The following is a 12,760-nucleotide window of genomic DNA, read 5'->3' on the forward strand; positions in this document are numbered from 1 at the left end:
AATTAAAATAACTTAAAATCCCATTGTCTGTTACAGTTAGTGCTTGGATATAGTTACAAAGCCAACATGCACTGGAGAGTAGTGCCACATACTCACTATTCTTCATTTCCTCTTGATTTCTCTGATATGTTTTAGAGTCCAGGGTTATTCTTCCTTGGCTCTAAAATTTTTTTATTCCAAACTCAGAAAGGAGGCATGTGACTGATGTGACATTTGGGGCGTTTGGGACTGGGCATTGTATTAAGACAATCAGAATAATCCATATATTTTGATACTGTGCCAAGGATATCAGGTTAAATTTATATCAAAAGGAGTGTTCTATTTTGTTGGTCAGAATACATCTTGCGACTTGACATTTGAAGGGATCATATAAAACATCCCTGTCTGTCTTTCTGTGTGTCATCCTGTCTTCTGTCTGTCATATCGTCCATCCCCTTAGTTTTGCATTTGAGAGAATATTATATTTGATTCCTTTTTTTGTCTGACCACAAAACCTTGTATGGGCTGTTAGATATCTTTTATATTTTTGTTTTATTATCTAAAGGGAATCCAATTGTTACTAAATTGTATTTTGAAACTTCTCAGTGGAAAATTTTTCATCTTTTTTTCCCCAATACGTAATAATGTGAATTCAGGCTTTCTTGTTTTTTTAAACAAACCAGAGTTATTGAGATAATTACTATGGATTAGCAAGACAGATCACTTTGGTGGCCAGAGAAAAGCCTTGGTAGCCAGATGATTTCAGTGTGACAAGCCATGGGGTGTTATTAGTCGTGAAATGCAAGCTAGCCTTGGCAGTGCTTATGTCTTGTGCAATAATACTTTGCTAAAGGCATCAAGTCTAAGCTGTTCATTTGCATAGGTGTTCAGAGTATTCCTGGGAGCTAGGTATGATAAATTGTATTTACATCCTACAAAATAAATGTAATGTTATTGAATTTAGTAGGTAAGTGCCTATCTTAAGGACATATAAATACCAAATGACTGGAAAGAAATGGATATGAGGAAATGTGTTTTGTTTGTTTGTTTTTTTAATATATGAAAGAAAAAGAGAAAGGAGTTGTCAAGTTAGAGAACTACACTCACGCTAGTCAAATAGCACTGTAGAAGGAATAATATGTGGATCAGGAACTGCAACACTAACTTAAGGTGTTTGAGGCTTCTCTGTAATTCAGAGATGTGCTTATGGATTTCAGGGCCACAAACACATACTGAGCCAGAGGCTATGTAGGCAATAGAAAATTAAGGATCAATAATTCACAATCCTTGTCATCAGCCACATAAGGGGAGACCTATATATAAATAAAAATATATAGTATAAGGTGTTGAATAATGTGACAAAGATAAGCACAAGTACAATGAATTTTATGTAAGACACACCTGGTCCTTTGGGAGCAGGAGGTAAGCAAGGAATGCTTTTCTCAAGGCCATGAAGTCTCTTTGAGTTGAGTCATAAAAGAGGAGTAAGAATTAGATTGAAAAAGGAGGGATGGATAGTAGGGAAGGTGTTCCAAGGTTGAGGGACCAGCAAAAGTGTGGGGCTGAGAAGCAGCAGGGGTATAGTGTTCCAAAGAACTTGACAGGAGTGTAAGATTGGAGGTGGTCAGATTTAATAGGAGTAGGGGGAGAAAATAAATTCAAGAAATGTTGAGGAGCTCCTCGGTGGCTCAGTCAGTTAAACATCTGACTCTTGATTTTGACTCAGGTCATGATCTCAGGGTTCTGAGATGTTGGGCTCCGCTCTGGATCTCCCTCTCTTTCTCGTCCCTCCCCCCTCTCACTTTCTCTCTCACAAATAAAAAAAAATGTCGAGTAGATTAAAAATGAGCAAAACCTGGTGACAGAGTGTACAGATGTGATGTAAAGGATGAAATGATGCTAACTCCTAGGTCTCTGGCTCAGGCAGTCAGGGCCGCCAATAGCCCAAGAGGTGTCTTTGTTTGAATCAGAAGAAGATGCATTTTCTGACTGGCAGATGTTAAACCTGTGGTAGGGGGAGTGGTATGTGTGCACAGCCCAGAGTGGATTCTGACCTCCACTTGCCCATTGGCTTGGTGCTCCTGTGCAGTGTCTAGTCTGAAGAACTGTAAAGGGCAATTGGGGGCAAATGGGTGACCAGTCATGTCATTAGTGCAAATAGGAAGAGAGAGTGGAACTGGGGGGCAGTGAAAGGGGCAATGATGAGCTCAGTTGTGAATGTGTTCAGTTTGTAGTATCTAGGATCATTGTCCAGGAGGACATATCAGGGGAAGAAGTTTGGGTATATGATTCTAAAACACTGGAGACTATAGATGATTTAGGTCTGCTAAATTTTTTTTTTTTAAATTACATGTCAGTCGTAGTTAAAGTTATTCAAAGTGAATTATTGCTCCAGTGGTACTCATATAATGCTAAGGGGTAATTTCTCTAAAATGGTTAATCTGCTTATCAAAAAGGCATTCCAGTTGAAAATAGAGCTACCATACGATCCAGCAATTGCACTACTGGGTATTTACTCCAAAGATACAAATGTAGGGACCCGAAGGGGTACGTGCACCCCAATGTTTATAGCAGCATTCCAGATAACTTTCAAAGAATGCCAGTGTTTATTCATTTATTTTTTTAAATTTTTATTGAAGTATATTTGATATACAATATTATATTAGTTTCAGGAATATAACATAGAGATTTGACAGTTATATACATTATGAAATGGTCAGCACAATAAATGTCGTTACTGTCTGTCACTGTACATTATTGTAATATTACTGATCTTATTTCCTATGCTGCATTTTCATCCCCATGATGTATTTGTTTTATAACTGGAAGTTTGTACCTCTTAATTGCCTTCACTTGTTTCACTCATCCTTCTATCTCCCTTCCCTCTGGCAACCACCAGTTTTTTCTCTGTATCTGTGTTTATTTGTTCATTTGTTTTGTTTTTTAGATTCCACATATAAGTGAATCATATACTATTTGTTTTCTTTTATCTAACTTATTTCACTTAGCATTATACCCTCTAGGTCCATCCATGTTGTCATGAATGCCAAGAATTCACTTTTTTATATGGCTGAGTAATGTTCCATTGTGTATATTTACACATATATATCACATCTTCTTTACCCATTCATCTGTTGATGGACACTTAGGTTGCTTCCATATCTTGGCTTTTGGGAATAATGCTGCAGTAAACACAGGGGTGCATGTATCCTTTTGAATCAGTGTGGTGGTTTTTTTTGGGGGGTGGGGGGAGTAAATACCTAGAAGTGGAGTTCCTGGGTTGTATGGTATCTAATTTTTAATTTTTTTGAGGATCCTCCATACTGTTTTCCACAGTAGCTGCACCAGTTTGCATTCCCACCAACAGTGCAAGAAGGTTCTCTTTTCTCTATATCCTCGCCAACACCTGTTATTTACTGACCTTTTTTTAAAAGTAGGCTCTACACCCAGCATGGAGCCCAGCATGGGGCTTGAACTCACGACTCCATGATCAAGACCGGAGCTGAGATCGAGAGTTGATGCTTAACTGACTTGAGTCACCCAGGCGCCCCCTTATTGGTTTTTTGATACTAGCTGTTTTGACAGGTGTGAGGTGATATCTCATTGTGACTTTGATTTGCATTTCTCTGATAACTAGTGATGTTGAAAATCTTTTCATGTCTCTGTTAGCCATCTCCTTTGGGAAAATGTCTATTTAAGACTTCTCCCCATGTTTAATTGGGTTCTTTGCTTTTTTGGTGTTGAGTTGCATGAATTTTTTGTTTTTGTTTTTTTTTTAAAGATTTATTTATTATGGAGGGGGAGGGCAGAGGGAGAAAGAGAGAGAGAATCTCCAGCAGACTCCCCACTGAGTGTGGACCCTGATGTGGGGTTTGATCCCATAACCCCAAGATCATGACCAGAGCCAAAACCAAGAGTCTGATGCTCAAATGACTGATCCACTCAGGTGCCCTGAATTCGTTATATATTTTAGATATTAACCCATTATCAGATATATCATTTGAAAATATCTTCTCCTGTTCAGTAGGCCATCTTTGTGTTTTGTTGATGTTTTCCTTTGCTGTGCAAAATCTTTTTAGTTTGATGTAGTCCTATTTGTTTATTTTTACTTTTGTTTCCTTAGCATGAGGAGACAATTCACAAAAATAATACTAAGGCCGATGTTTAAGAGATTACTGCCTACATTTTCTTTTAGGAATTTTATAGTTTCAGGTCTTACATTTAGGTCTTTAATCTATTTTGAGTTGATTTTTTGTGTATAGTGCATGAAAATTGTCCATTTTCATTCTTTATTCTTTTGCATGTAGCTGTTCCACTTTTCCCAATACAATTTATTGAAAAGACTGTCTTTTTACTGTTGTATTATATTCTTGTCTCCTTTGTCATACATTAACTGACCACGTATGTTTGGGTTCATTTCTGGGCTCTCTATTCTCTTCTGTTGATCTGTGCATCTGTTTTTGTTCAGTAACATACTGTTTTGATTACTGTAGCTTTGCAGTATAGTTTCAAACCTGGGATTGTGATACCTCCAGCTTTGTCCTTCTTTTTCAAGATGCGTTAGATATTCAGGGTCTTTTGTGGCTTTAAATAAATTTCAGGATTGTTTGTCCTAATTGTGTGAAAAATAGCATTGGCATTTTGATAGGGATTGCATTGAATCTGTAGATTACTTTGGGTAGAATGGACATTTTAACAATATTAATTTTTCTAATCCATGAACAGAGAATATTTCTATATTTATTTGTTTCATCTTCAGTTTTTTCCATCAGTACCTTATATTTTTTAGAGCACAGGTCTTTCAATTCCTTGGTTAGATATTTTCCAAGGTATTATATTATTTTTGATGCAGTTTTAAATGGGATTGTTTTTGTAATTTCTTTCTGCTACTGTTTTCATAGTGTGTATAAATTTTGTATCCTGTGACTTTACTGAATTCATTTATTCTAACAGTTTTCTGGTGTTGTCTTTAGGGTTTTCTATATAGTTGTCCCTTGAACAATGTGGGGATTAGGAGCATCAGTCCCAGTGTAGTTGGAAATTTGCATATAACTTTCAACCCCCCAAAACCTTAACTACCAAGAGTCTACTATTGAACAGAAGACTTACTGATAACATAAACAGTCAACCCATGTTGTGTATATTATATGTATTATATGCTATATTTTTACAATAAAGTAAGCTAGAGAAAAGGAAATGTTATTAAGAAAATTCCATAAGGAGGAGAAAATACATTTACAGTACTGTACTGTATTTATGTAGGTGAACCTGTGTAGTTCACACCTGTGTTGTTTGAGGGCCAACTGTATATAGTATCATATCATCTGCAAATAGTGAAAGTTTTATTTCTTCCTCATCAATTTGGATGCCTTTTATTTCTTTTTCTTGTCTGATTGCTGTGGCTAGGACTTAACAATATTATGTTTAGTAAAAGTGGTGAGAGTGGACATCCTTGTCTTGTTCCTGATTGTAGAGAAAAAGCTTTCAGCTTTTCATTGTTGAGTATGATGTAAGCTATGGTTTTGTCATATATGGCCTTTATTATGTTGAGGTATATTCTCTCTAAATCCAGTTTGTTGAGAGTTTTTATCATGAATGGATTTTGAATTTTGTCAAATGCTTTTCCTGCATCTTTTGAGATGATCACATGATTTTTATTCTTCGTTTAAGTGTCATGGTGATTGACTTGCAGATATTGAACCATTCTTGCATCCCTGGAATAAATCCCACTTAATCATTGTGAATGATCCTTTTGATGTATTGTTGGATTCAGTTTGCTAATATTTTTTTGAAGATTTTTGCATCTGTGTTTATCAGGGATAATGGCATGTAATTTTCTTTTTTGTGTGACTTTTGTCTGGTTTTGGTTTCAGGGTAATACTGGCCTAATAGCATGAATTTGGAAGAATTCCTTCCTCTTATATTTTTTTGGATAGCTTGAGAGGGATAGGTATTAACTCTGCTTTACACGTTTAGTAGAATTTACCTGGGAATGCATCTGGTCCTAGACTTTTGTTTGTTGGGAGGTTTTTGATTACTGATTTAATTTTGTTACTAGTCTACTACTATTTGTTAACATACTGAAGAATGGTCATGATAAATTGGATTCGTAATTTTTTTTATTTTCTCTGTTCCAGATTGCTGTGCTATGCCTTGTATGACAAAAGTCCTCTCACCAGGAATACCTTTGCTTTGACACTTGTGGACAGTCAGACCATGTGAGTACAGAATCTGAATAGGTAGACTGCAGCGAATCCGAATTGGTTAAATCAGCTAAGCAAAAAAGAACCCCCCCAAGAAAAACCCACAAAACAACCAAAAATGTTGTGATAGATAGACCAAAGAAATAGTATCTATTTTCTTTGGGATATAAATTCTAGGTGAGGTAGAAAACTCATCTCTTTTCCCCATTAACGTATTATTTTAGTGGGGTCTATTAAAGCAACAGTGAAATTTTTATGTCAGCTCATTTTTCAGGGTATTTATGGCAACCAGTTAGGAGAAGTTCAATGAAAGCATTTTTTGGGGTTTGTTTTGTTATTCTAAAGGGGCAAAACTCCTAAACTTTTTTATGTGGCACTATTTTGCAGAAAAACACTGCTGAGGAGCGCTAAAGTGGCAATGAAACAGCCCAACAGAAAGAGAAAGCTTAGTATGGATTCCAAAGAGCTTTTGAATCAGGATGGATGCTTGGTAAGATGTCAGTTCCTGGGCCCTTCCTTCTAGTTTGTGCTCACTGTGGAAATTTACAATGTAATTGTATAGTTTGTGTAACCACAGCAGAGGTTATTTCTTCAATGACTAGGAGCTGGTTACTTGTGGTTGAGTTTTATATGCAGAGGTATAGAATATAAATGTCATTAAAGCCTGATAACATTTTAAAGGGTAATACTCATTTTAAAGTGAAAGGAGACTTTTCTCTTTTTTATTTTAAGAACATTTTAATGCATATCCTTTGAACACATTTACATGTACATGTATTTTAAATATAGCATATTGCATACATGTAAATCAAATATTGTACTATGTATATCTCACATGATATGGTAATTAATACAGTTATATCTTATGATATTCTGTGACTGGCCAGTGTTGTCCAAGATTTTATGCTGGCATTTTACAAACACAGTGCATTGCTATGATAAGATAATTACTTCTGTGAAAAATACTTCAGGATTTATCTTTCATGATAAATGCCTTGATATTTAAGATTTTATCTAATAAAATTTCTTAAATCTCTTTTTCTCTTAATTCCCCACTAAATATAGCACATATAATTTATGTCCTATTAGAAAGAGGTATTTCTCCAACTGAAGGTAATTATTTGATGAATAATCTAAAAAATTTCTAAAAGAAAAAAGAAAAAATAATTTACCCCCCTTCAAGAATCAGTTATATAACAGTCATTTAAGGAGGAGCTTTAATTTGATGTGGACACATAGTCTAAAAGGTTAAGAGTAGTTATTACTAGATGATTGGATACAGGTGCTTTTTTATATTGTCTTCCTATTCAGATACTTTACCATTAACATGTGTTACTTTTTGAACTAGAGATAAAGTTATACGTATGTATGTATAGGAAATTTCCAGGAAGAAAATCCATCAAATACTAGTCCTGGTATATCTTAGTGGGAGTTTTAGAGGTCTTGTTCTCCTTCCTCCCTCCCTCCCTCCCTTCCTTCCTGCCTTCCTTTCTTTATAAAGATTTATTTATTTGAGAGAGAGCAAGCATGTGCACATGTGAGTGGGGGTAGGGGGGGAGGGAGGGGAGAGAAGCCTCAAGCAGACTCCCTGCTCGTTGTGGAGCCCAACCCAGCTCGATCTCATGACCCTGAGATCATGACCTGAGCTGAAATCAAGAGTCAGCCATGTAACTGACTGAGCAACCTAGGGGCTCCAAAGAGACTTTTCTTTGTAACAGTGGTGGTAATCCATTATTATCAAGTGAGGGACAGAAATTGTGGACGGAAGGGGGTTGTGTTTGTTAGGGTTCTCCAGAGAAGCAGAACCAACGGGAGTAGTTGACAATCCTGTCACAATCCCTGTTCACAATCTTTGTCCCTACTTGATAATGATGAATTATATGTATATGGGCATATATTATATGTGTATAGGAAGATTTATTTTAAGGAGTTGATTCATATAATCGTGGGGGCTGACAGGCCTGAAACCTACAGGGCAGGTTGGCAGGCTGGAGACCCAGAAAATAGTTGATGTTGCAGCCTTCAGTCCAGAGGTATTCTGGAGGCAAAATTCCCTCTTCCTTAGAGAGGTCAGTCTTTTTTTCTCTTAAGGCCTTCAGCTGATTGGATGAGGCCCACCCACATTGTGGAGGATAATGTGCTTTACTCAGAGTATACTATTTGAATGTAAATGACATCTAAAAAATTCCTCACAGTGACATTTTGACAGCTAGATGGTATGATACACATCTTGCTTCTAGTTACCTATGCTCTTTCCCCATGGCAACTTTTTGTAGTCCTACAAATTTCAAGGTGGCAGAAGTGACCAGGAAACCTCCATAGTGACAATTTTGGTGATAGTGGGCCATTAGAGCATTCTCATTAGTGACCTCTCATGGGCTCTTACCATGTTTTGGTCTGGAGTCTGGGGTCTTCATGTGGGTTGTCGTTATGCATTTACATACTGCAGTTGGTGAAGTGACAGTGTCATACACTTTTTTAATTTTATTTTATGTTATGTTAGTCACCATAAAATACATCATTAGTTTTTTTTTAATTTTTATTGTTATGTTAATCACCATACATTACATCATTAGTTTTTGATGTAGTGTTCCATGATTCATTGTTTGTGCATAACACAGCACGTGCCCTCTTTAATACCCATCACCAGGCTAACCCATCCCCCCACCCCCCTCCTCTCTAGAACCCTCAGTTTGTTTCTCAGAGTCCATCGTCTCTCATCGTTCATCTCCCCCTCCAATATCCCCCCCTTCGTTTTTCCCTTCCTTCTCCTAATGTCCTCCATGCTATTCCTTATGTTCCACAAATAAGTGAAACCATATGATAATTGACTTTCTCTGCTTGACTTATTTCACTTAGCATCATCTCCTCCAGTCCCATCCATGTTGATGTAAAAGTTGGGTATTCATCCTTTCCGATGGCTGAGTAATATTCCATTGTATATACGGACCACATCTTCTTTATCCATTCATCTGTTGAAGGGCATCTCGGCTCTTTCCACAGTTTGGCTATTGCGGACATTGCTGCTATGAACATTGAGGTGTACATGGCCCTTCTTTTCACTACATCTGTGTCTTTGGGGTAAATACCCAGTAGTATAATTGCTGGGTCATAGGGTAGCTCTATTTTTAATTTTTTGAGGCACCTCCACACTGTTTTCCAAAGTGGCTGTACCAACTTGCATTCCCACCAACAGTGTAAAAGGGTTCCCCTCTCTCCACAACCTCTCCAACATTTGTTGTTTCTTGTCTTGTCAATTTTTGCCATTCTAACTGGTGTAAGGTGGTATCTCAATGTGGTTTTGATTTGAATTTCCCTGATGGCTAATGATGATGAACATTTTATGTGTCTGTTAGCCATTTGTATGTCTTCTTTGGAGAAGTGTCTGTTCATGTCTTCTGCCCATTTTTTGACTTGATTATTTGTTTTTTGGGTGTTGAGTTTGAGAAGTTCTTTATAGATCTTGGATACCAGCCCTTTATCTGTAGGGTCATTTGCAAATATCTTCTCCCATTCCATGGGTTGCCTCTTTGTTTTGTTGACTGTTTCCTTTGCTGTGCATAAGCTTTTTATCTTGATGAAGTCTCAAAAGTTCATTTTTGCTTTTGTTTCACTAGTCTTTGGAGATGAATCTTGAAAGAAGTTGCTGTGGGCGATGTCAAAGAGGTTACTGCCTATGTTCTCCTTTAGGATTTTGATTGATTCCTGTCTCACATTGAGGTCTTTCATCAATTTTGAGTTTATCTTTGTGTATGGTGTTAGGGAATGGTTGAGTTTTATTCTTTCTGTATATAGCTGTCCAATTTTCCTAGCACCCTTTATTGAAGAGACTTTCTTTTTTCCATTGCATATTTTTTCCTGCTTTGTCGAAGATTATTTGACCATAGAGTTGAGCGTCCATATCAGGGCTCTCTATTCTGTTCCATTGGTCTATATGTCTGTTTTTGTGCCAGTACCATGCTGTCTTGGTGATCACTGCTTTGTAATATAGCTTGAAATCGGGCAGTGTGGTGCCCCCAGCTTTCTTTTTCTTTTTCAACATTTCCTTGGCGATTCAGGGTCTTTTCTGATTCCATACGAATTTTAGGATTGTTTGTTCCAGCACTTTGAAAAATGTCATTGGAATTTTGATCGGGATGGCATTGAAGGTATAGATTGCTCTGGGTAGCATAGACATTTTAACAATGTTTATTCTTCCGATCCATGAACATGGAATGTTTTTCCATCTTTTTGTGTCATCTTCAATTTCTTTCATGAGTGTTCTGTAGTTCCTAGAGTATAGATCCTTTACCTCTTCGGTTAGGTTTATTCCGAGGTATCTTACGGCTTTTGGTGCTATTGTAAATGGAATCGTTTCTCTAATTTCTCTCTCTCCAGTTGTGTTGTTAGTGTATAAGAAAGCAACTGATTTCTGTGCATTGATTTTGATTTTATATCCTGCCACATTACTGAATTGCTGTATGAGTTCTAGTAATTTGGGGGTGGAGTCTTTTGTGTTTTCCACATAAAGTATCATGTCATCTGTGAAAAGAGAGAGTTTGACTTCTTCTTTGCCAATTTGAATACCTTTTATTTCTTTTTTTGTCTGATTGCTATTGCTAGGACTTCTAGTACTATGTTGAACAATAGGGGCGAGAGTGGGCATCCTTGACGTGTTCCTGATCTTAAGGGAAAGGCTCTCGGCTTTTCCCCATTGAGGATGATATTCGCTGTGGGTTTTTCATGGATGGATTTTATGAACTTGAGGAATGTTCCCTCTATCCCTATACTCTGAAGAGTTTTAATCAGGAAAGGATGTTCTGTTTTGTCAAATGCTTTTTTTGCATCAATTGAGAGGACCATATGGTTCTTCTCCCTCCTCTTATTCATGTATTCTATCACACTGATTGATTTGTGAAAGTTGAACCACGCTTGCGTCCTGGGGATAAATCCCACTTGGTCATGGTGGATGATCCTTTTAATGTATTGTTGGATCCTATTAACCAGGATTTTGTTGAGGATTTTGGAATCCATATTCATCAGGGACATCGGTCTGAAATTCTCCTTTTTGATGGGGTCTTTGCCTGGCTTGGGGATTAAGGTAATGCTGGCCTCATAGAATGAGTCTGGAAGCTTTCCTTCTGTTTCTCTTTTCTGAAACAGCTTCAGGAGAATAGGTATTATTTCTTCTTTGAATGTTTGGTAGAATTCCCCAGGGAATCCATCAGGCCCTGGACACTTTTTTTGGGGGAGGTTTTTGACCACTGCTTCAATCTCGTTACTGGTTATTGGCCTATTCAGGTTGTCAGTTTCTTCCTGTTTCAGTCTTGGGAGTTTATAAGTTTCCAGGAAGGCATCTCTTTCATCCAGGTTGCTCAATTTATTGGCATATAGTTGTTGATAATAATTTCTAATAATTGTTTTCTATTTCCTTGGTGTTAGTCGTGTCTCTCCCCTTTCATTCATAATGTTGTTAATTTGGGTCCTTTCTCTTTTCTTTTCGATAAGTCTGGCCAGTGCTTTAGCGATATTATTAATTCTTTCAAAGAACCAACTTCTAGTTTCATTGATCTGATCTACTGTGTTTCTGGTTTCTAATTCATTGATCTCTGCTCTAATCTTAATTATTCTCTTCTACTGCATGGCTTAGGCATTGTTTGTTGCTTTTTCTCTAGTTCTTTAAGGTGTAAAGTTAGTTGGTGAATTCGGGATTTTTCTATTCTTTTGAGTGAGGCTTGGATGGCTATGTATTTTCCCCTTAGGACCACCTTTGCAATATCCCATAGGTTTTGGACTGATGTGTTTTCTTTCTTATTGGTTTCCATGATTTGTTTAAGTTCTTCTTTGATTTCCTGGTTGACCCAAACATTCTTGAGCAGAGTGGTCTTTAGCTTCCAAGTGTTTGAATTTCTTCCAAATTTTTTCTTGTGATTGAGTTTGTTTTAAAGCATTATGGTCTAAGAATATGCAAGGAATAATCTCAATCTTTTGGTATCTGGAGACCTGATTTGTGACCCAGTATGTGGTCTATTCTGGAGAAAGTTCCATGTGCGCTCGAGAAGAATGAGTATTCTGTTGTTTTAGGGTGGGATGTTCTATAAATATCTATGAGGTCCATCTGGTCCAGTGTGTCATTCAAAACTCTTGTTTCTTTGTTGATTTTCTGCTTAGATGATCTGTCCATTGCTGAGAGTGGAGTATTGAGGTCTCCTACAATTAACGTATTGTTATCAATATGACTCTTTATTTTGGTTAACAGTTGGCTTATGTAGATGGCTGTTCCCATGTTGGGGGCGTAGATATTTACAATTGTTAGATCTTCTTGTTGGATAGACCCTGTAAGAATGACATAGTGTCCTTCTGTGTCTCTAACTACAGTCTTTGGTTTAAAATCTAATTTGTCTGATATAAGAATTGCTACCCCAGCTTTCTTTTGCGGTCCGCTGGCATGGAAGATGGATCGCCATCCCTTTTCTTTCAGTCTGGCTATGTCTTTAGGTTCAGAATGAGTCTCTTGTAGACAGCATATGGATGGGTCCTGTCTTTTTATCCAGTCTGCAACCCTGTGCCGTTTTATGGGAGCATTTAGGCCATTCACG

The 12,760-nt window shown here is 37.2% G+C and overlaps 1 protein-coding gene across 6 annotated transcripts in view; it reads left to right on the plus strand.

Moving 5' to 3' along the window:
* L3MBTL4 (L3MBTL histone methyl-lysine binding protein 4) overlaps window positions 1–12,760 on the plus strand; it is a 501,743-nt gene that overhangs the window by 77,314 nt on the left and 411,669 nt on the right. For all 6 annotated transcript variants that reach the window (XM_027577144.1, XM_027577148.1, XM_027577147.2 and 3 more), the window contains exons 2-3: window positions 6,117–6,197; window positions 6,570–6,672. In XM_027577144.1, coding sequence (XP_027432945.1) covers window positions 6,601–6,672 — 72 coding nt within the window. In that variant the 5' untranslated portion in view covers window positions 6,117–6,197; window positions 6,570–6,600. The remainder of the gene's footprint in view (window positions 1–6,116; window positions 6,198–6,569; window positions 6,673–12,760) is intronic.

The sequence above is a fragment of the Zalophus californianus genome, chromosome 14 (genome assembly GCF_009762305.2).
Source record: "Zalophus californianus isolate mZalCal1 chromosome 14, mZalCal1.pri.v2, whole genome shotgun sequence".
Taxonomy (NCBI): domain Eukaryota; kingdom Metazoa; phylum Chordata; class Mammalia; order Carnivora; family Otariidae; genus Zalophus; species Zalophus californianus.